Source organism: Taudactylus pleione, unplaced genomic scaffold (genome assembly GCF_031769625.1).
Source record: "Taudactylus pleione unplaced genomic scaffold, aTauple2 ptg000587l, whole genome shotgun sequence".
Taxonomy (NCBI): domain Eukaryota; kingdom Metazoa; phylum Chordata; class Amphibia; order Anura; family Myobatrachidae; genus Taudactylus; species Taudactylus pleione.
The window spans coordinates 339099-363444 of record NW_028284989.1 but is presented as its reverse complement, the minus strand read 5'-3'; the positions used below and the strand labels follow the sequence as shown (position 1 = coordinate 363444).

The following is a 24346-nucleotide window of genomic DNA, read 5'->3' as shown; positions in this document are numbered from 1 at the left end:
GATATGCCCCTAGATATGTGGATGAAAACCAGATACAAATCACAAAATATGCCTGACTGTTATAGAGATTGTTGTACTACTCCAGATTGTAACATTTTTGTTTTTGTTTGCAGAATGTATGAATGCAACAAGCGATGTAAATGCAACGTCAACATGTGTACTAATCGCCTGGTACAGCACGGCCTCCAAGTGCGCCTCCAGCTCTTCAAGACCCAGAACAAGGGGTGGGGGATTCGCTGCCTTGATGACATTGCGAAGGGCTCCTTCGTCTGTATATATGCAGGTACGGCTAATGTGCTCAGCATAGACCTAGGGAATACCCATAATGATCATGAATGAAAGGGCTGCCTTAGTATCAAATTAGGTGGTGTTATTCCCTATATTGCATGCCACATTTTTAGTCCTATGTACTGTATATATGACAGAGAATTTGAAGACATATTTTCTGTATGGCCGATAACCGTATACTGAAAGTAGGGATTGGTATGAAATACCGAAAGGTCGGGATCCTGGCGGTCAGAATCCCGACAGGGTTAACATCCCGACACTTGTTGGGCCGTATGCTGACCCTAACCCTCCCTCTTTGGTGCCTAACCCTAAACTCCGCCCCTAGTGCCTGAAGCTAACCTCCCCCTCCCTGCACCCTAAACCTAGCCCTCCCCCCTTAGTGCCTAACACTGACTCTTCCCCTAGTGCCCAAGCCCTAAACCTAACCCTCCCCCCAACCCCACTACTTACCTTCGGCATGCTGGCGCCGGGATGCCGAACGCATCCCTGAAAGTAGCTTACTGGGTACTTAGAGTTTGATTCAGCTGCACATTTTTCCTGTTGAGAAAACAGCATAGGGATTGCTGTGTGCATCACTTTCCACTAAGACAGCAAGGGGTCATCTTCACTATGATCTATACCCTATAGTAAACCCGCAACGCTTCCTGCTGCTGTCGATTTTCACCTCTCTTGGTATTGTACCATCCTGTTTGGAATAGTAGTTTTTAATAACAAGTGAAGAGTTAGATAGTAACTGTACGTACTTCAGGTCTTGTTTGGCTGCTGTTGGTGTCTGCTCCCTATCTCATTCTCTGCTTCCTCACAGGTAAGATTCTGACAGACGACTTTGCAGACAAGGAAGGATTGGAGATGGGCGATGAATACTTTGCCAATTTAGACCACATTGAAAGTGTAGAAAATTACAAAGAAGGTTACGAAAGCGACGTCAAGTCATCTTCCGACAGCAGCGGTGTAGACCTCAAGGAAGACCGAGAAGATGCCTCCGGCAGCGATGGCCAGGAAGAGTCGATTGACGAGAGTTCAGATGACAACTTTGGGAAGAACGAGGACATTGCGACCAGCTCTATATGGCGGAGCTATGCCACTCGCCGGCAAACCAGGGGTCAAAAGGAAAATGGAACCTCAGAGACCGCCTCTAAGGACTCGGCTTTAGTTAGGCAGACCAGCCAGGGAGAGAACACAGACTGCAAGCTCCCTGAGGAGACCTCCAAAAATAAGGTGGCCTCTTGGCTGAGTTCCAACACCATGAATGACACCTGCATGGACTCGGATAGCAGGTCGTCTCTGAGAATGGGAGAAGTGCTGGATGCAGAGAAGCAGCCAAAGAAAGAGGAGCATGGGAAGGTGAGGATCTCCTGGCATGTGGGGTAATAGTGAAAGCACCACTATTGTGAAGGTATACATGTTCTTAGTGTACTCCATTGCAGGTGCTACCATTTTGCAACAATTCTTCTTTGGACCTTAAAACTAGAGATGAGCGGGTTCGGATTTACTCGGTTCTCAAAACTGCATTTTATCGGCTATCACGTGTTTTGGATAGCCAATAAAATAAATCCGAACTAATCCGAACTTGCGGTAATGTGGCGATAAGAACAGAGTAAATCCGAACACGCTCATCCCTACTTAAAACTGACATTTCCAGTCGGGGGGGGAGAAGCACTGGAATAAGTTGGGTATAGGTGGAGCTGGAGTTCATACACAGTGATAAAATATTTAATATGCCTGGTGTGAACAATCTGTGGTTCTCCAGCCGTTGTGGAACTACTAGTTCCAGCGAATAAAAGATGACATGATGACAGATGAGATACAGTTAACCAAATACTCAGTGTTCACCAGGAGAGGACACCACAATGCAATAACTTTGTCATATTGCAATGTGTCAGCTTTTCAGTGTGTGTAGCACCTGGTCTTCAGGACAGTTAAAAAGTATTAAACAATTGCTAGTTATTAGTGCCATGAAATCCTTTCCTGCCTCTACCCCTTTTTACGCCTTAATCCCGGTGTCCAGCCTGGAATACTGAACACCGGTTTCAAACCTTGTCACAGCAGCTTGAACCTCGTTTATACCGCAGGCTGGACCTGGGATATTGCCTACCTCTGCCGGTGCTTGGAGATGACATCTCTAAGCGCCAAGAAAGAAGGACGACTCGGGTTACCCTTTCACACTGCCCTGTAAATCGGGTCCTATTCGGACCAACCTGGGTAGCTAGCCGGGTGGGACTCCGGTTAACCCTTTTGCACCAAGCCGCGATCACAGGTTTTTGCGGCAGTGTAAAAAAACGCATCACTTAATTTTGCACGGTAAATGTTCCAATGGTAATGCCTCTAACACATTGTACCCGGAATAGATGATTTATAGAAAAGACACCTAGAACTTTATTCCCAGTCCATAGATTTATGCAGCAATGATTACAATTGATAATAAAATAGAATGTTTCTTTACAGAGCAGTGCCTTTTAAAATAGTTTAGCAAATTAAAAGTGCTCTAGTATAACCGTGCATCTAATCACATTCCCAAATATATTAATAACATTTCAGGAGCTTGTCAGAAGAAGAGCCTGATTAAATGGAACTGATCCCGATGTCATTATTGTTATTTGTGTGTCTGCTTGGCACCCAAGTTGTTTGTTTAAATAAGTTGTCTATACCTTTTACTACTGATAGATCTTACTTATTTTATGCTAGAATAGGGGCCTACAGGCTGCAGTGGAAGGAAGTCTGAGTACTTTCATTATAAACATTGAGCTCCGCATGCTGCAGCTTTATCGGCACGATCTTTGTTATGTCTGAGACGATAATCCCAAAGCCACGTATGTCAGTCGCTGAAGTGAGTTAGGTTTAGGTTGGGGGCTCCCGTGGGGGACTTTGGGATAGGCACCCCCCCGGGAGATTGGGGTTAGGCTAGGGGAAGGGGGGGTTGGGGTTAGGCACCCCCGGGGGGAGGTTGGGGTTAGGCACCCCCGGGGGGAGGTTGGGGTTAGGCACCCCCGGGGGGAGGTTGGGGTTAGGCACCCCCGGGGGGAGGTTGGGGTTAGGCACCCCCGGGGGGAGGTTGGGGTTAGGCACCCCCGGGGGGAGGTTGGGGTTAGGCACCCCCGGGGGGAGGTTGGGGTTAGGCACCCCCGGGGGGAGGTTGGGGTTAGGCACCCCTCCCGAGAGACTTAGGTTTAGGCTGTGGGGAAGGGGGAGTTAGGTTTAGGCACTTAGAGGAAGGTTAGGCACTTGGGGGGGAGGTAGGGTAAGGCACCCCTAAAGGAGGGTTAGGATTAGGGGGTAGAATAGAGTTAGATAATACTTACCTTTTGTACTGTAGCTTCAGGATTTTTACCTCTGCCGGGCTTCCGCTGTCGGATTTGAACCGCCTGCCATACTGATTCCGTAATCACTGTCCGCCCTTGAACTCCGTTCACACCAGCCCCATTCTATTACTCATTCCACCTTTCATACCTGTTCTATCCTACCTGGTACAAACTCTAGGTTGAAGCTAGTTAAGGTCAGAAACTATAGTATTCCCCAATGATATCTAGCTGATGCATCTATATCTTTATATTAATTACTGCAGTTAGCAAGAAAGTTTGTAGCAACTGATTGTATATCCCCCATAACAAGCAGTAATCCCTACTTTATTATGGTGCATTTTCTGTTTGTCAGAGTCTGTGGAATTCAGTGGTTTAATTGGCTCTTGTATTGTTTTGCTCTGTACTTTACACATTAATGATTACCTGGCTTTCTGCTGCCTTGCAGGAGACTGAGGAAGCCGGCAAGTTTCCCGGGTACGTACAGGTTTTGCACACTATATTCATACAGCCTGGACAGTTCTGTTATAAATGTTTGCCAGTTTAATGATTGTGTTCTATTGCTTTGGTCCATAGGCGTGGAGACGGCAATAGAGCGTACGGTTATAACCCTTCCCCGGCCAATACACCGGGTATGAACAGGCCGATCAGCAAAACCGCCATGCACCAGATCAGGCGTCAGTCCAACACACAGACTAATGATGTAAGCAGGATAGCCAATATTACTTTCATTCATAGAGCTTGTAATTGTAAATGTTTTACAGGGTTTGTCATACATTGCAAGGATTATATAAAGGGGTGTACCTAATGATCCTGCTAATGTAAGCAATTGTATTGTTGTAGTGTAAGCTATATAGGCGGCCATTTTCACTTTAACCTTCAGGTCTAACATCCTAATAACATTGAACTTGTTCCACCGTTTGCTTTTCCCTACCCTCCAAAGATCTGGGGCAGTTGCTTCCATTTACCCTGTTTTGACACCAACCCTGTAAACTTAACACTACGCCTTCAGCCACATACAGAGCACTACCAATTTTTGTCATGTCTAAGGGATCTTTTTTTTTTTTTTTTCAGTTAGCAAGATTCCGTCAGAACCTTGCCGGTAATACTCTGCAGATATCCGGATAGATTGCTTTTGCTTGTGTCCCATAGAGGTGCCAGTGAGGTTTTCCTCCCATAATAGCAGGAATGTTGCTCTTGTGTAGCCCATTGTTAACCTTAATATGGCCAGACCAAAGCCACTTCCTTTTAATTACTTATTGGTCCCTTAGGGGAGAATAAGAATAACTATTGTATGTTCTGTGGTAACCGCCCCCTTTGCTAAGTTTTGAGGGTCATTTTATTTGCATTGATGATTAGCAACAGTCATTTGCAGCCTATTTAAGAACATGCAAATTCTCTCTGTATGTTTTGCTCTGTTGTCTGACAGCCAGGCCTAATTTCAGGAGAAAGACGCGCATTTTAAAGGGACTATAACCCTGCTGGGTTTTTTCTTGTCATTATGGACCTGATCAGGTTCACAAAGCTCCTGATGTTGCTCGATAGTATACGCTTGCATTCATCTGTTCTAGGCACAATTAGACATAGAACAGTTTTAAGGTTCCAGACCTTTTAAAGTGTCTATATAAAGGTAGCCTGCAATAAGGCTTGTTTGTCATATTTTACCTGACTCGTTTCTCGCCTGCGTATTAATGTTCCTCTGGTCGTTTTAATACTCGTGCTTCTTCAGGAGGTCCTGACTTTATCCAGCAGCTCGGATGGCGAGGTGGGAAATGGGACTAACGGCAAGAAACCTGCTGCCCAAACTAACACTAACGACAGCGATGACATCCAGACCATTTCCTCTGGCTCTGATGTAGACGACAAGAAGAATGTTACCGCCAACGCAGGTAGGTGCGTGGGACAGGCCTGCCTTTCATGGGCAGTGTAACTGTGCATCCTAGGTCACACAACCTTCTCCTGGGGGTTAGTCTGATTGACGAGTAACCGCTTTTCTCAATCATCCAGTTGGGGACATTGTAGAATTTGACCACTTTAAATTTTTTTAAATTGTATACTAAATCTGAAACTCCTCCCCACTCCATCCATATGCTTCAGGAAATACGGCCGACAATCCCCCTTTTTTTTTTTCTTATAAAGGTGCCCACAGTAGTCCTTAGGGATGGTGACTATATTCTGTGCTGAACCTTGGAACTCAGTCTCTGAGAGAAGCGCACCAGAATTGTTAGCCATTTGGCAATCTATAGCTTTCACCTATACACCAGAGAAGTAAAAGATCTGGTGGTGTTATTCTGCGAGTTTAGTGCCATCCAGGGGCGTAACTAGAACTCTGTGGGCCCCATAGCAAAATTTCTAATGGGCCCCTTCAAGTCAGGTATCCACCACAGTGATAATAATGTCTAGTGCCGCACTAGAGGCGAGTTTACCGTTGACTATCATTTTAATGCAATGTACAAACCTTCTCCTGCACAAAGCCTATTAAGGCAACCAATGTCACTGGTATGCCTGTACACTGTGTGCTGCTTTACATATGGTAACAACTATTACCGCTGCTGACTGCGGGCCTGGACACCATCATCTGCAGCGAAGACTCATTTCTTGCTGCAGATGGTAGTGTCCCGGCCCGGGGGCAGCAGCGGTAATAGCCGGGTGTTGTGGGGAGCAGTTTCCGGACCCAGCCGTGTCCACCTTGACTTAATAAAGGACTAATGCGGCTGCGGGTCAGCAGCGGTAATAGCCGGAGGGCCCGGGCCCAGGTGGTGTGGGGAGAGCGGTTGCCGTGCTCTTACCTGCTTACGCGCACCGTCTCCTCTCCTTCCTGGACCGTCACTCGCGAGATTATGACGTCATTGTCATTATCTCGTGAGTCTTCTAGCGGGCGGCTGCGGGCGGCTCACCTCTCACTGCTGGACTCCTCCTGGCCGGGCCCGCCTCCAGTGCAGTTTAAACCTCCAGTGGCTGCCGCATAACTACAGAGGGTACAGGGGGCCCACACCAGATTAAATAAACTTTACATTTAAAAAAAAAATAAGATTGCTTGCACTTGGGTCCCCCCAGGCCGCGGGCCCCATAGCAACTGCACCCCCTGCACCCTCTGTAGTTACGCCAATGGTGCCATCATCTTTTGGGGTCTGTTATGCAGGTTTACACTTCCCTTATTTGTGCTCTGCAGCTGTTCTGTCTCCTTTTTTTTTTTCCTGTTATGCCCAGGTAAAGGGAGCCTGGGGGTGGAGGGGGGGGGGGGGGGGGGGTTGACTCCAGTTAAATTATTTCCTTATTCTAAATGTCACTCTGTGTTGCCTTTGATACAGTCAGGTGTGGACACATTGTGCACAGCCTGCCAATTTGTGGGTCATTTGTGCTACACTGGTTATTTCTTTTAACGATGTGGCAGTACCAGCTTGGGCTAGGTGTCTGGCCTAGACCCAGGGGCCTTCTGTCATGTTATAGCTCAACATGACAGCTGGGCAAGAAGCCTGGCGATGTCAGCTCAGTAGCTCATTAAGGCCTCTTTCTTGGAGAAGATTATAAGGGACACAGTTCCTGTGTTGATTCAGTCCTGGGGTTCATCAGACTGTCTCGTCCTCCCAGGAGGATGGCATGTGTCTGCAGGATTCTGACACTGCGATCTCTGTGTCTTGAGGAATATTCCTCTAGCAGGCAGGGCATAGATGATTTTGCATGGGCTGTGTGCCATTTGCCATGTTCTAGAGATTCAGGACACTAAAGTCTCTCTCTGAGGTCCCTGATGCTTCATTCTTCAGCGTTGGATGCCTTGCTCAGCGTGGGCTATCCCTTCGTCACTTGGGACTATTGTGACAACAGACGCTAGTATTCAGAGCTGGGTGTCCATCACCATTCAGTATCATTTTCAGGGTCTTTGATCTCCAAAGAAATCTGAAAATAGTCAAGTGGGGACAATCTTCAAAATTGGTCCACTTGACATGGAATGCCCAATGTTGATACAATTTTACATGAAGGTTGGCATATATCTCGGACTAATTTTGTGAAAGATTTTAGTTCACAGTATGCAATAGTAGCAAAACTATGGCCCTCAAAGTGGGGGGGTGCAACTATCCACTTTGGAGATGTTCAGGTGGTGGTCCACTTGAAATGACCCTGTCAAAATTTACATTCAGTATTCTGAAACTGATGGTTTTGTTCAATGGATGCCATATTTTCAGAGGAAGGGCCATAAAGACTGGCGGACAGTGCCACAGCAGAGGCAAACCTAAACTATCAGGGAGGCACTATGAAAGAAACGTGCAGAATATTGCTATGGACCCGGTGGATTGTTCCTTCTACTGTGGTGGTGATCACAGTGGTGGAAAGCTAGGAAGCAATTTTTTTTTCTGATCAAGCATGCCCTCTACCCCTGGCATTGGGTTTTCCCATTGTAGGCTTCTCTGTTGAAAAGGATCGAAAGACATGGTTGGAAATTTCAGTAGTAAGGCTTACATTGGGTCCTGAGCCAAGGTATAAATGGTGTTCAGGTCATCCTGATTGCTCTAGATTGGCCAAGACGGTTGTGGTACACTGATATTCTCGGCATGGTGACAGGCCAAGATAGGTCCATGCCTCTAAGACAAGACATGTTAAGTAAGAGACTGTGCCATCATGAAGGTTTAACATGGTTGGCAATTTTCAGCTGGCTTTGAAGGTGTGTGTTGTTGAAGCCATAATCCTTAAGACTACTTATGTGGCAAGCTGGTTGAGTCCATACTTAAAGCTTAACGACTAGGTTTTTTTTTTGGGGGGGGGGGGGAGGTTAGGTTTAGGCATCCCTAGGGGGGAGGGTTAGGTTTAGGCATCCCTAGGGGGGAGGGTTAGGTTTAGGCATCCCTAGGGGGGAGGGTTAGGTTTAAGCATGAAGGGGGGAAACTTAGGTTTCGGCACTAACAAGGAGGGTTAGTGTGTGGGGTGGGGAGGGTTAGGCTACAGTAAAGGAGGGTTAGGAGGAGAAGGAGGGAGGGTAAGTATACTTCCCTGACCCCTGTCGGGATACCAACCATCGGGATGCCTCTGTTGGTATTTTGACAGTTGGCATCCCGACAGCCGGTATTGCATACCCATTCCAGTAAAATAACTGGCTTCCAGCATCACAGAGATGTAGAGGGTCAGGAGTTTCAGATTTAGTACCCTCTATACCCCGAGGTGCTCAAAATGGATCAAGAGAAAATGATTTAACAGAAATATAAAATAATTTAAGTTTAAAGTGCCTGCTTTCTTGTCGTCCATATCACTTCAGAAGATAAATGTTGACTAAGACGAACCGTATGTAAATATATGTTTCATCCTGTTTGGCCAGGACCTGTAAAGAGACAAGTGGCGGTAAAATCCACCCGCGGTTTTGCCTTGAAATCCACTTATGGCATTACGGTGAAGCCCAATATGGCAGCTGCTGATAAAGGTGATGGCGGACAGAGGACAACACGTCAGTTCTATGATGGGGAGGAATCCTGTTACATTATCGACGCCAAGTTGGAAGGAAACTTGGGACGATACTTGAATGTAAGAAGTGGATAAACTGCACACTGGGCATTGGAGCATATCTTATTATGGTGACATCCTTAGTTTAAGCGTGTGGCAGGTGGTGACACGTTACAAATTAAACACATTGAAGTAGTGAATCTGACCAGCTCGTTTAAAAAAAAAAAATTATGTTCACACAGAAAATCATTCACTCACTTCACACTGCCATATTTATGTGAATGTCTGTTATCTTATCCCTCTCTTTGAATCCCATTACAGCACAGCTGCAGTCCTAACCTGTTTGTTCAGAATGTGTTTGTGGATACACATGACCTGCGCTTCCCCTGGGTGGCTTTCTTCGCCAGCAAGTAAGTGCCTAACATTCCTCTTAAAGAGACTGCTTGAAATATTAGATGTGGAAGGTTTGGTAGTTCTCTGCAGGCGTGTAACTGTACTCACATAACCACATCCACTCCGTCTTGACTTATAATACAGTAAAACAAAAATCGGTGTTTCACTCACAAAAGAGACCTTGGCACATGCTTTCCCCTCTGCTCAGATTAAACCAGCTCCAGCTTATAGTTTAGTTGGGAATTACTCTTAGTGCTAATATTTCACATTCATTTGCAGAGCGCACTTCTTTTTTACCTGTTTGTGTACTCTGAATGTTCTCGCCAATTAACCTGCCATGTCAGATAAAGGCAACGTCTAAAACTGGGGCTGCTTCATCGGAATTTTTTTTTTTTTTACACGTTTAAGCTGCCTGCAGGACAGTCTGTCTCGGACCTCTAATTCTCAGCTGTGAGTCTCCTGTCGCACATGCCTACAGAAGCAGTCACCCACTCACCCGGCAGGTGGGTGACCTGGCACTGGATACCACTGAACAGCACCTCTACGTCTTTTGCTGAAGCACCAGATAATGGTTTTATCATCACCCTAATCATCAAAGTTTATTTACAAGGCGCTTCAAATTCCGCAGCGCTGCGCAGGCAAGGGAACAAATAATACAGAATGAAACAAATCATAAGATACATGACGGTTTGGGTCACGTGTGAACAGTTGTGTTTCGTATCATTTCTCAGAGCAAATATAATCATACAGTACAGAGCATGTGCAATTCGTGTAATGATCATACGGTTAGAGAGAGAGTAATGGACAAGACTGTGTGTGAATGGGTAGACGCAAGGTGATAGATTTGAAGCATAAGGTTCAGGACACCACGATTGCGAGAACTTAGTCTGTCTATGTATGGTTGGGGGGTCAGCAGGACGAGACCGTTTGGGCGAAAGACTTGTCTTTGTCAGTACAAGTTATGGTTAAGGTTTCATCATCCTTTATAGAAGATTTTAGAGAATTCCACACTGGCCAAGTCCTGGAAATATCAGAGCTCAGTCTTTGTTCCTCATGTTTTAATGAGGATTCTACAAGATGGCATGAGGTGGGAGATTGGTGCGAGCAGTCCGGCAGGCACTACACATCCAGGACAGCTAGAAATAAATCTGAAAATTCGCTGTTAAAAACAAAGAATAAGCAGTCAGTCTCTTCCTTCTCCGCAACTTGAATTTTTTTTTTTTTTCGCAGTATGGACTTAAGGGGAGATCTACTAAGCTTTGAAAAGTGATAAAGTACCAACCAATCAGCTCCTGTCACTTTATAGGTGTTTTAAAAAAATGGCAGGAGCTGATTGGTTGGTACTTTATCTCTCTCCACTATGTCACTCGCCAAAGCTCGGTACGTCTCCCCCTATATACCTAAACAAGACTTTCTGGTAATACAACATCTGTAGACCTATTTTCTATATGAAACGCTACCTAGTGTGGATGGTGCAATTGAATAAAGCAGTGGCTAGTCCGAGCCCAAATACCACAGCTGTTAAGCTTGGCATGGTAGAAAATTCCATTCTGAAATCTATATAGGTGCTTGCTTAAAACCATATTCACCCTCCGCTTGGATCAATAAAGCTGTGGAAAATAGTCAGAAGATACTTAGGTCTGAATTAATGACCTTGGTTGAACATATCAAGGAGGCATTTGGTTTTCTAGGACACGTGGCTCTGGGTGCCGGTCTGATTTTTGCCAGAATTTCAGCTTTGATGTTTTCAGTTTGCCGGGGCCTCTGGCCCCTGGCTTGAAAAGGTCAGAAAACACCCTGAAGTCATTACTTTTTACAGGTGATGTCTTGTATGGGTCAGAGTCATTTACCAAGCAACAGATGTCAGGTGTTGAGATGGCAGTTCCCTGCCCAGATATTTCTTTAGCAGAGACTGTCCTGTCTACAAAGATTCAAGGCCCCGTGAGAATCTATTTACACGGGTGAAAGACTAGTTGCTCTTTATTGCCTTTTTTTTTTTTTCAAGGTATGTGTTTCCTGGCAGGAAACCAATACTAAATGCTCTAGTTAACCGACCTCTTCTGTTGCGGGAAATACCCACAGAATTATTCAGGAGACCTCTACAAGCGAAGCAAAGCTCTCTGGCAATGAAGTAAGCTGGTAATATCATGCGATGGGCAGAACAAAATGTTCTGGCAATATGGTGAGTATTCATCCCAGCGGTAGACCACTTGAAACACCGATTACCTCAGCTGGCACGTCCAGCATCCTGGGTGCTCTCTATACCCTCTCAATTTCTTGCCGGTTGCGGAAAGATGGGTTCAGCCAGCAATGGCATGATGGTATACCGATTGAACCACAAGGAAGAGTAATTCTACTTGAGGACCAGTGATTCGTCCCTTGTAGATAATTTGTTGGGATCATGGGATTAATTTGTTCCCTTCAGAGGGTAATGCTTCCATGTTTTCTCAAAAAGTAAAGCTAGAAAGGGTCCCAGTTCTGTTGATGGCAGAAGATTGACCATGATAGTTGTGGGACACAGACACTCCCAGGATTCATCGTGGCTTCCTCTAAGACGGGAACTGTTAACTCAAGAACTAGTTTACCTTCAGGAAGTGTTGTGGCTGGTGTTTATGGTGTGGCAGTTGAAGCCATGACTCTTCACAATGAAATAGTTATCTGATAGTGTTACAGAAACCATGCTCGGAGCTTGGAAGCCGTTTTCTCCAAAGAATTATCATAGGGTTTGGAGGACTTGTTTCTATGTGTGGGAAGAGGAATTTTCCTCAGCCCACGTGCTCTTATTTTTGCAGGAGTTTTGGGCTGTAGCCTTAAAGCAGAATTCTTTAGAGTTTCTTCACATTTTATCTTTCCTACCAGTGGTGCAAACTTTCTTGCAGGGTGTGCTGCATTTGCGACCACCATACAGCGCTCCTCTCAACCTTTGGGAATTGAATTTAGCTTTTTATGCAGCATTACGGTAACCTCCTTTTGAACAACTGGATACAATGAAGTTTCTCACGTAGAAAACATCAATGTCAGACTTCAGGGCTCTATCATACTAGCCTCCCTATCCGACTTTTTCTTGAGGCTATAAGGCTGTTCTTCAGATGAAACCATCATTTCACCCTAAAACAAGACGTGGTTCAGGCATTAAGCCGAAATTCACCTAAGGTTGAAGAAGGATGTCTTGTTGGATGTCATTAGATTTATGGCAAAAGGACACTAGAGTTTAGATAGACTGATCTTTTGGTTCGCTATGATGCCTACAAAAGATAATGGTCTGCAGTTAAACAAACTATAGCCAGATGGGTAACATCAGAGATTCATTACTTTTACAAAGTTTGTACAGTTTACCTGGCCTCTAAATTGTGTACCAAGTACAGTAAAAGTCCATACACACACACGCACATAATCATTATCACACACAATCTTTATCACACACACACACACACAATCATTATCACACACAAGAACAAACCGTGGCACCTGGAAGATGGAAGAAACCTGTGCAAGTGACAAGGGAGAACATTCGTTACACATAGATTCCCAGGTGGGAGAGGCTTAATTGAATGCGATAATCAATTGAAAATGATCTTGAAAATATTTGTAGTACTCCACTAAATACATGACTTTTTCATTGTGGTCTCTTAGGAGGATACGAGCCGGGACAGAGTTGACCTGGGATTATAACTACGAAGTGGGAAGCGTTGAAAGCAAGAAGCTCTTGTGCTGTTGCGGATCCACAGAGTGCAGGGGCCGCCTCCTGTAATCCGCTCTCGCCTAATACACACACCCGTTCCTGGTGCTAAACATGAGTAATGTTGTTCAATCCACAGCAGTCTTCCTAAGGCGGAAGTGCTTCGGGCTTTTACAACACCGCTCACAATGTCTATTAAGAACGTCCTGTGTCCTCCGCCCTCTCTGGTTATGACTGTCTTCATCAAGCTAATTTGCGGAGGGAGGAGAAAAGTCGTCAGTTTGTTTTATTTTCGTCTCTTTTGTAGAGTTAAATGTTATGCTTGCTGTTTTTAATGTTTCATTCCCCTCCATTTCCAATAATAAAAATGAGTAGTTTAATCTTTGCAGGACTGGATTCAGCTGGATAAAGAGTTCTGTGAGTTTAGTGTAAAGATTAATGGGGAATCGCTGACTTTATTTTTTTCTTTTTAACAGCTAAAATTTCTTTTATGTATGATAGGCTGGTTCAGGCCTGGCCAAGCTGTGGCTATGTAGCTGTTTTGGAGCTACAAGTCCCAGCATGCCCTCTCATTGAGCAACTGGTAAAAAATGCTGGGACTTGTAGTATCAGCTGGAGAGATACACTGTAATGCAGACTTCTCTCCGTTACCTGGTGGTATTTTATTTTAAATCTGTATAAGGATAAATCTCTATACAGGTGTGGGACCTGTTATCTGGACGTTGTTTAGGAAATAGTTCTGAAAATCAGGAAGAGTATAAAGTGAATGTATATTTTGTTCCTGCGTTAGTGTCTTGGTTATAGAGGTGGTCCGCGTGGGAAATACTTCTATTCAATTTAGTAAGGGAGAGAGATGACAAGGACAGTGTTGTCCAAACCACAAGTACATTTTTATGTAAGCCAGTATATTTGAGGTTTGTAAATTGTAAGTCCCAATTATTGTGAATGACCGATTGTTTGCCTGTAGTATTATAGAAATTCTTATTTGCTTTTATCTGTCCCCTTTGTTCAGCAAAATGTGTCTGGCAGACTAGTAGTTTTATGAAAGCTGTACCCTTATTGTAGGTGGTTTTAGTCACATGAGAAGATGGAGATTAAGGGGTATATTTACTAAAAGTCGAATTTAGATTGATTTAAAATCGATCAACATCGGTGGGCTTTCCAAACGTCAAACCCGCATATTTATCATTCGTAGAGTTTCAACTTCAATTGAAGTTGAAACACTATGGATGTTAAATATAAGGATTTTCCATTTGGAAAGCCCACCGATTTTTGATCGATTTTAAAATCGATCTAAATTGACCTTTTAGTAAAGTTACCCCCTAAGTATGTTCTTTTTGAAATGCTATAAAGGACAGATCTTTATATGATGTTGTAGAGGCACCAATATGGCTTTGTCCATTATTTTAACTGGAGTAATCGGCCAGCTATCAGACAGACCACAATGCACCGGGGTTTGGGCCTTGGTTGATTGTGTAGCTCACAGGTTCTCAAACTCTGTCCTCAGGACCCCAAACAGTGCATGTTTTCCAGGTTTCCTTACAGAATCAAGTGAAATAATTAGCTCCACCTGTGGATCTTTTAAACTCTGTCAGTGAGTAATGACTACACCTGTGCTCCTGCTGGTGACCTGGGTGGGGTCCTGAGGACCAAGTTTGAGAACCTCTGTAGCTCATAAGTAGACAGAGACTGGTCAGATGGCCTTTTCATATATATACACTGGAAAAAAAGAGAAGATTAACACAGTAACATGTATTACATGCTCTAGCCATTTAGCAGTATTATTCCCAGCATTGGTAACTGACGCTAGAGCATAATAGATGAGGAAGGGGGGGGGGGGATGTATCAAAGCTTGGAAAGTGCCTTCCAGTCAGCTTCTGTCACTTTTCAAACACCGCCTGTAAAATGACGGAAGCTGATTGAGCAATACTTGGAGAGAGATAAAAGTACCAATCACCCCCAGAATATGTTGAGCTCTATTGTTTTAAATGCACTTACGCTTTTAAAGTGCAGAGATGTAAACGACACCATTGACTCTTATTTGTACTATATGTTTGATGCATAAAAAGACCATTACAAGGTTTTGACTGTTATAGGAAAAAAAATGAAATAAAACAAATCTGTCTTAAAACCAAAGAGGAAAAAAAAAATTGGGTATACTGTATGTGAGCCAGCTCTAAATATTTAACGCAGGGCAGTGACTGTGAATATATGGCAGCATAGGCTAGTTACTATATGTCTTGGTTCCCTTTGCTCAGAGCATCAAACAAGATCCTTCAGTTGCAGTGCATCCGGAAAGTATTCACAGCGCGTCACTTCTTCCACATTTTGTTATGTTGTAGCCTTATTACAAAAATTCTTTTTTGTCCTCAAAATTCTACACACAATACTCCATAATGACGACGTGTAAAATGGTTTTTTGAGATTTTTGCAAATTTTATAAAAATAAAAAAATAAAAACACTAAGAAATCACATGTACATAAGTATTCACGGCCTTTGCCATGAAGCTTAAAATTGAGCTCGGGCGCATCCGGTTTCCACTGATCATCCTTGAGATGTTCCTACAGCTTAGTTGGAGTCCACCTGTGGTAAATTCCGTTGATTGGACATGATTTTGAAAGGCATACACCTGTCTATATAAGGTCCCACACTTGACAGTGCATGTCAAAGCACAAACCAAGCTTGAAGTCCAAGGAATTGTCTGTAGACCTTCGAGACAGGATTGTCTCGAGGCACAAATATGGGGAAGGGTACAGAAAAATATCTGCTGCTTTGAAGGTCCCAATGAGCACAGTGGCCTCCATCATCCGTAAATGAAAGAAGTTCGGAACAACCAGGACTCTTCCTAGAGTTGGCCGGGCGTCTAAACTGAGTGATTGGGGGAGAAGGGCCCTAGTCAGGGAGGTGACCAAGAACCCGATAGTCACTGTCAGAGCTACAGCATTCCTCTGTGGAGAGAGGAGAACCTTCCAGAAGGACAACCATCTCTGCAGCAATCCACCAATCAGGCCTATATGGTAGAGTGGCCAGACGGAAGCCACTCCTTAGTAAAAAGCACATGGCAGCCCGCCTGGAGTTTGCCAAAATGCACCTGAAGGACTCTCAGACCATGATGAGACAAAGCTTGAACTCTTTGGCGTGAATGCCAGGCGTTATGTTTGGAGCAAACCAGGCACCACTCATCACCAGACCAATACCATCCCTACAGTGAAGCATGGTGGTGGCAGCAGCATCATGCTGTGGGGATGTTTTTCAGCGGCAGGAACTGGGAGATTAATCAGGATAGAGGGAAAGATGAATGCAGCAATGTACAGAGACATCCTGGATGAAAACTTGCTCCAGAGTGCTCTTGATCTCAGACTGGAGCAACAGTTCATCTTTCAGCAGGACAACGACCCTAAGCACACAGCCAAGATATCAAAGGAATGGCTTCAGGACAACTCTGTGAATGTCCTTGAGTGGCCCAGCCAGAGCCCAGACTTGAATCCGATTGAACATCTCTGGAGAGATCTGAAAATGGCTGTGCACCGACGCTTCCCATCCAACCTGATGGAGCTTGAGAGGTGCTGCAAAGAGGAATGGGCGAAACTGCCCAAAGATAAGTGTGCTAAGCTTGTGGCATCATATTCAAATAGACTTGAGGCTGTAAGGTGCACCAACAAAGTATTGAGCAAAGGTTGTGAATACTTAGTTTTCTTAGTTTTTTTCTTTTTTTTATTATTAAATTTGCAAAAATTGCAAAAAAAAACACCTTTTTACACGTTCTCATTATGGGGTACTGTGTGTAGCATTTTCAGGACAAAAATGAATTTATTCCATTTTGGAATACGGCTGTAACATAACAAAATGTGGAAAAAGTGAAGCGTTGTGAATACTTTCCGGATGCACTGTATGGCTCACATGTTTGTTACCTAACTGGGCACATGCCCATCCAGGAGCTTGGTCAGATCTACCAGATAAATGATCTCAGATCCAGTGATTAACTACATCCTTTTAATGGGATGTAGTGATGAGACCGGCGGCCATATGGCTGCTGGACTCAATGCCGACAGCAGAATCCTGGTAAGCGATGTAACATAGGCGTCGAAATGATGATGCCTATGTTAATCCCGATGCCGGAACGCAGAGGATGCCAGCCCGAATGAAGGAAAGTCTGGGGCACCCTTAGCCGCGCAGGGGGGGGGGGGGGGGTGTTGATATTAGGGAGTCTAGCGGGGTTAGTGTGGGGGTGTGTGTGTAAGATTAGGGTTAGGAACACTTAGGAGGGGAGGGCTAGGGTTAGGCACTCCTCTGGGAGGGGGGAGGGATTAGGCACCACTAAAGGAGGCTTGGGGACGGACGGACAGGGGAGTGTTAGTATACTTACCAACCCCAGTCGGGATCTCCTCATGTCGAGCAGCCGCCGTCGGGATTTGAAGCGGCGACTAAACAGCCACCGGCATTTCAATCCCATTCCTCTTAGTGTGTACTCTTACAAGGCCATTATAATAGCCAGTTTATATTAACCTTTAGTGATGTAATCGGTTATATTTATAAAGTGCTGATAAATTATGGAGTACTGTACATCATTACTATCTATATAACTCCACTATTACGCAGTGCTGTACAGAGAATATCAACCCCTGCCCCATTGGTGCTTACAGGTTATATTCCCTAACACATGAGCGCACCAATTTGTCTGCATCCAGTTAACCCACTAGTATGTTTTTGGGGTGTAGGAATAAACTGGAACACCCTGAGGACACGCAAACACATGAAGAACTCCACCCCAGATGAACAGATACTCCACCCCAATAGAGTCCTTGTCAAAAATTTTACTCATGAGTCACCTGAATCGGTAATGCAAACCACTAAGCCACCGTGCTGTCCACTGCACATTAAGGGATCATGACACTATATACAATGCCATGAAACGGAAGGTAAAGATGGCTCTGTCCGAATGAGTTTACTACCTAAGCGTGAGAAGATATGTTGCCTTCAAGGCCCATTTACACTTTATAACACTTTCCACACAGCAGTTTTAATAAAGTGCAGTTGCCCCGAGTTATGACAGGCACTTAGGCGGCTGGTGATTGCAGCTCCTGGCAATAAAAAGCAGCAGGGATTTAGCTTTGGGAGCAAATCTGCACAGGGGTAAAAAAAATGTTTTGCTGCATATGTGAAAATGTTTTCTAAATGCACAATACAAATGAGAGTTGTAAGATGCGTGGGGCCTAGTCCAACACGAAAATGCAGTGTAAAAATAGAGTAGTTTGGCCAAGTCCCAGCAAAAACCCAGGAATATTGCTGTGTCTGAAAGAGGCATTAGTCACGGGATGTAGTTAGGAAGCCGACGGTCATAATGCCGACCGCCGGCTTCCCGACACTGAAATACCGACATAGGACTAATGATAGGTGTCTAAATACCGACGCCTATCATTAGCCCCACACCGAAATCCCGACACCCAGTATAACGAACGTAGGGGAGTCGGGAGCGGATAGCCATGGGGGGGTGAGTTAAGTTAAGAGTCCCCTGTGGGGGACTTGAGGTTAGGCTTTGCGAAGGGGGGGGGGGGGTTAGGGTAGTTACCTAAGTCGGGATTTCATCCCCCGGGCTGAGGTCTGTCAGTGATCCATACAGATTCCATTAGTCACATCTTTAATTATATTGTCTGTGTAAATTGGTATTTTTGTTTTATTAATATTGGTGTTTTGAGGTTCCTTTGGTACCCAGCCCTATATCCAATACTATCTCTCTTTTTCCATTTACCTGAATCTAAATCACTAAGAACTTTCTTTAATATAAAAAACCTATCTGAAACAATGGACAGGTGTTTAAAGATTTGCGAACTACTCTCTAAATAAAAATATGTAAATAAGCAACCTTTGTTTTACAATAATTACCTATAATTTATCTCCGAAACAGTAATGTTTTATTATTAAGCGGAGGAAATTATTCTCTATTTTATGTTACTTTAATGAATAATAGGTGTTGATATAAATAATACGTACAGTAACAGCCATAGCACTGTCAGATAAACAAAAATTGTTGACTATACAGCATAGGTCAAAAAGTCTTAAGATGTGCATTAGCAATTAATTTGACAAATTATGTTTAATTATTGGAGTTTTAGTATTCAATTCAGGTTTAAACAGTATAATATAGCATTTGGGAAGAAATATGAATCCCAGTAATCCAGAACTAGACGCAAGGATAGCAAATATCTCCACAGCCACAACGTATTTCCCTCTGCTGCTCAGGTAAGCTGGGATAAATGAGATCCAGACACTGCAGAACACCAGCATACTGAAAGTAATGAATTTGGCCTCATTGAACATATCCGGTAAATCCCTAGCTAAGAAAGCAATGATGAAACTGACAATGGCCAGGAATCCCATATATCCGAGAACACAATACAATCCAGCCATGGAACCCTCATTACATTCTGCCAATATCTTTCCAACTTCATCCTCCATGTTATAATTAGGGAACGGGGGGGATGTTACCAACCATACAGAACATATTACAATTTGTAACACCGTGCAAATGAGTACAAAATAATTAGACAATTTGGGTCCAACCAAGCGGTTTAATTTGCTTTCCGGTCTAGTGGCGTTAAAGTCAATGATGACAGTTATGGTTTTGGCCAAGATGGAGGAGACAGCTATTGAGAATATGATTCCAAAAACCATTTGCCTGAGAAGACAAGTCACATGAACATGATGTCCAATGAATATTAGCGTGCAGAGAAAACGCAACTTTAAGGTGCCCACACACACCGATTTTTTCCCCCGATCTGGCCGATTCCGACACATTGGATTGACAGATCGGGTAAAAAATGCCCAAATCGTGAGTCCCCACTCACAATCACGATGCGATGCACGCCCCCGCAGGTCGCACATCGCATCTTCAGATCTGCCTTGCAGTACGGCAGATCTGACAATCTAGACACAAATGCACTGTTAAAAACTAGCTGCAGGAGATCGGATGAAGATTGGACAGCATATTGTATGCATATCATGTTCAGAGCTGCCGGGGAGAGTTTCAAGGGAAATTGGACACATCGTCGGATCGTGAGTACATCGGTATGTGTGTGGGCACCTTTAGAGATGCAAGCAGTATATAGCTGAGGTCTTGGTTATTAGTTTTTACTACTGGAGTGTTTTTGTATTTAATAAAAGTTATCATAACTAAGCAATTGAACAGAAATAGTATAACTGATACAAGAGCCAGAGACATTCCAAGTGGTTCTTCATAAGATAAATATACTATAATCTTGGGGGTGCACATGGTTTTTGTGTATTATGCCATTCATGTCTTGAGCATTTGAGCATGTCTCCATATCTGAAATAAAATATTATTCTAAGCGCAGCATTACTACTAGTTGTACTTCTACTACTATTATTACCACTACAGACGCTACTATTGTTATTACTACTACTTTTTACAACTACTTCTGCAAGTACTCTTTCTACTACAACTCCTACTATCGCTTCTACTACTAGTCCTGCTTCTACTACTACTATATAGTTCTACTACTACATGTACTACTAATACTTCTACTACTACAACTACTAGTAGTACTTCTACTACTAATACTACTACAACTACTAGTAATACTTCTACTACTACAACTACTAGTAATACTTCTACTACTAATACTACTATTTCTTTTTTTTACTACAACAGCTACTTGTTTTTTACTACTTCCTCTACTACTATTGCTACTACTACTTTTACTTGTACTACTACTACCTCTGCTACTACTTTTACTTGTACTACTACCTCTGCTACTACTTTTACTTGTACTACTACCTCTGCTACTACTTTTACTTGTACTACTACCTCTGCTACTACTTTTACTTGTACTACTACCTCTGCTACTACTTTTACTTGTACTACTACCTCTGCTACTACTTTTACTTGTACTACTACCTCTGCTACTACTTTTACTTGTACTACTACCTCTGCTACTACTTTTACTTGTACTACTACCTCTGCTACTACTTTTACTTGTACTACTACCTCTGCTACTACTTTTACTTGTACTACTACCTCTGCTACTACTTTTACTACTTTTATAGCTGCAACTATTATTACCTCTACTACTATTTATACAACTACCTCTACTACTTTTACTACCTCTACTGCTACTACTATACTTCTACAACTACTACCTCTACTTTTACTACAACTTCTACTATTGAAATATCCATTTCTACACTTTAAATCCATATTTTTTTATCTAAATGAGTAGGTACAGTATGCACAAGATGGCGTCTGTATAACCAAAACTTAGCAGCCTGTAGCACATTTGATTCCACCAATAAAAATAACAAAGGTGGACAGTTTGAGTTATCAGACGCTCTTGATTCTGAGTGAAAATTTTTCTAAAATATATAACTCATACATTGCAAGCATAGAAGAGAATAGAGGACTTAATAAAGAGGAATAATGATAATAATAGCTATTTTCTTAAACAGCTCTCCTCACGATTGCTGGGTAATTCCTTCAAATGACAAATAGGTAAAAGAGAAAAATCAATAGTGTAATATTCTACTTCAGGGTCCATAGGGGGTCCACAGGGTTGATCTTGGGGTATAGCTGGATCTGGATCCATGGGCACCACGCAGTTAAAGCTTTTGCTGCTCCTAGGATGCACTTGGGTCCATCCTCTATACCCTGCCCCCGAGCCACAGGCACCTCAGTTTTAGTTGGTGCCCGGCCGGAGTCGGGTCACCCTGGCGCAGTGGGGCTGCATAAGCAGCCCCAAAGCTTATTTTTTAAAAAGATGTTTATTTATTTTTACTTTTCAGAGCGGCAGCATCAGCCTGTCCATCTGGACGTCCACGCTGCCGCTCCAACAACCCCGCTGGCGCTGCGACGCCAGTACTGATCTGGGGTTTGCGGCGGGACCCCGGAGTCAGTACTAGCAGGGCTCCGGGACCTCCCACAGACTGCTGCCGGATTTGCCGGGGACAGGTAATGCACTGCCCACGGGGGAAAATGCAATCTTTTGCCGCCAGTCTCTGGGGACAGACCGGCAGTGCTAGTTAGCGGCGGCGGGCTCCCCCTTTCAGGAATACCCCGCGTGTCCGCTAGACCACCAGGGAGTAAAGGCTGGAGCGGGAACCAGCATCCCTGGGGTTAATTACTAGCCAGGGAAGTTCGCCTTTCCCTGTCTAGCGGCTCCTCAGCTCAGCGCGCCTTTTCTCATGTGTACTGGCGTCGCTGAGCTGCTCCTCCTACGGCCACTCCTCCTCTGAGCTCTCCGGCGGCCATCTTCTCTGGCAGCAACACAGATCTCCCAGGCGGTGCATGGACCGGTCCCTCTGCGTACCTCTCCCCTGCTAAAGGACAGTGTACACATCGCTATAACCCTCCCAGACACTGAATCTGGGAGGTTGATTGTAGCGAAAGGAGCAGTGAGTATTATCTTCCTGCATGGTATGTGACTTTTGCTAGTGCTGCTGTCTGTGACTTCTTTCTACTGACTGTCAGCTTATACCTATCCCTTTCCTTCTCCTACGGGACGGCAGGTGTGTGGGGGAACGGCGTTTTTCTGTAAACCTTACTTATATAAAACAAGTATTTGTGAGGTCAGTCACATACAGTTGGGTGCTACACAGTACCATATTGTGGACTGTTTGTGTTGCATACTTGTGAGTGTGCAGGTGTTAAACGCCACACCTTTTCTTTGTGATACATATTTATTGAAAATTGATTGCGTCATGTCTGATGCGGAGATTGAGCACTCCGTGGCTCCTGTGTTGTTTTCCTGCAGACGCTGTTCTGCAGGGGTTGATAGGGAGGATTTATCACAGGATGGTCTGTACGGGCGATGCCAGCTAGTGCCTGGCCCCTCTAAACCCACTACGTCGCAGGATCCTCCTTGGGCAATGTTTTCACAGGTGCTGGCGTCAATCGCGGACCGGTTAGCGGTCCCGACTACAGTCCCTACTAGGGCGTTGCCCCAGCCGACCATCCCCCATTCCTCGGGTATTCTGCAAGTTATTGTAGTCTCCCCCCGGGTCTCAGACTGTGGGTCCTTATATGGGGTTGCCTGTGTATGTTCAGTCTCCCCCAGTGACGTAGCAGTCCGTGGTGCCCTTTCAGGGGTTTCCTCAGGCGGTTCCTCCACCCTGGGTGGATGTACTCTCCAGCTCTGTTCAGAGTCTGGCAGCCTTGTCTTCGGCTTATCAGTCGGTTACAAAGTGACATGCCCTCGAAGGCGTCCAAGCGCCCCGTTCTGGCTTCACTGGCTGCGCAGTTAATGGACACGGACGTGTCTTCAGACAACTGAGAAGTACCGGAGGAAACTGACTGGGATGCCATGGTCCAGGATGTGGAGACTAAGTCCTCCATTAATGTGCCGGCATTGGTTAGGGCGGTGCAGGCCATCCTTCACATAGAGGATGATGAGCCGGCTCCTAGGTCGAAGTATCCTAATTTTAAAAAAGCAAAGGTAACTTCGAATGTTTTTCCCCTGTCTGACCAATTGACTGATCATATGGCGGTGGCCTGACAGTCACCCAGCAAGAGATTCCAACCACAAAAATGGTTGGCATCCAATTATCCCTTTCCTGAAGCTCATTGCAGGAAATGGGAAACCCCACCTGCGGTGGATTCCCATGTCACCCACTTAATTAAAAGCGCTACACTGCCATTACTGTCTATTTCCTCTTTGAAGGATCCCACAGACAGGAAGGTGGAGACTTGTTTAAAGTCTATCTACTCTCTCGGGCAGTAACCCGTCCGTCCATGGCCATCTCTTGGGTGTCTAAAGCCGTTAAGAGCTGGGCCAATGCATTAGAGGATACTTTTCCAGATGATGCTCTGGATATCCAGAGAGCTTTAATAGGACAGATGAGGGATGCGGCGTTAGATGCCAGTCTATTGACCCCTAGGGTTTCGGCTGCAGCTGTGTCTGCTCATCGGTCCTTGTGGCTGAGGTCCTGGAGAGCAGATGCAGACTCTAAAAAGGGCCTGGAGGCCTTACCTTTTAAAGGGGAGTTGCAATTTGGTCCAGACTTGGACAAAATAGTGGATACTCAGGCTAAATCCAAGTCAGCCTTCATCCCTTCCGCTTCAGCACCTGCTAAGGTGAGGAGCTCTGCCTTTCGGTCCTTTCGGATTCAGGGTAAGGCCAAAGGTCAGTCCTCCCCGAGGCAGTCGGCGACCAAGTCCGCCTCTAAGCCCAAGAAGCAGGCCTGGAGTGCTAGGTGCCCTTCTTCCAAGCAGGAAGATAAACCTTCTGCCTGATGGGACGGGCCTCCCTC

At 44.6% G+C, this 24346-nt stretch overlaps 1 protein-coding gene across 2 annotated transcripts in view; it reads left to right on the top strand.

The window, feature by feature from the left end:
• Positions 1 to 13470, top strand: part of LOC148481232 (histone-lysine N-methyltransferase SETDB1-like) — a 45124-nt gene extending 31654 nt beyond the window's left edge. For both annotated transcript variants that reach the window (XM_088453770.1, XM_088453771.1), the window contains exons 15-22: positions 114 to 283; positions 1094 to 1632; positions 4033 to 4061; positions 4161 to 4287; positions 5314 to 5473; positions 8893 to 9095; positions 9336 to 9424; positions 13041 to 13470. In XM_088453770.1, coding sequence (XP_088309896.1) covers positions 114 to 283; positions 1094 to 1632; positions 4033 to 4061; positions 4161 to 4287; positions 5314 to 5473; positions 8893 to 9095; positions 9336 to 9424; positions 13041 to 13158 — 1435 coding nt within the window. In that variant the 3' untranslated portion in view covers positions 13159 to 13470. The remainder of the gene's footprint in view (positions 1 to 113; positions 284 to 1093; positions 1633 to 4032; positions 4062 to 4160; positions 4288 to 5313; positions 5474 to 8892; positions 9096 to 9335; positions 9425 to 13040) is intronic.
• The last annotated feature ends 10876 nt before the right edge of the window (positions 13471 to 24346 follow it).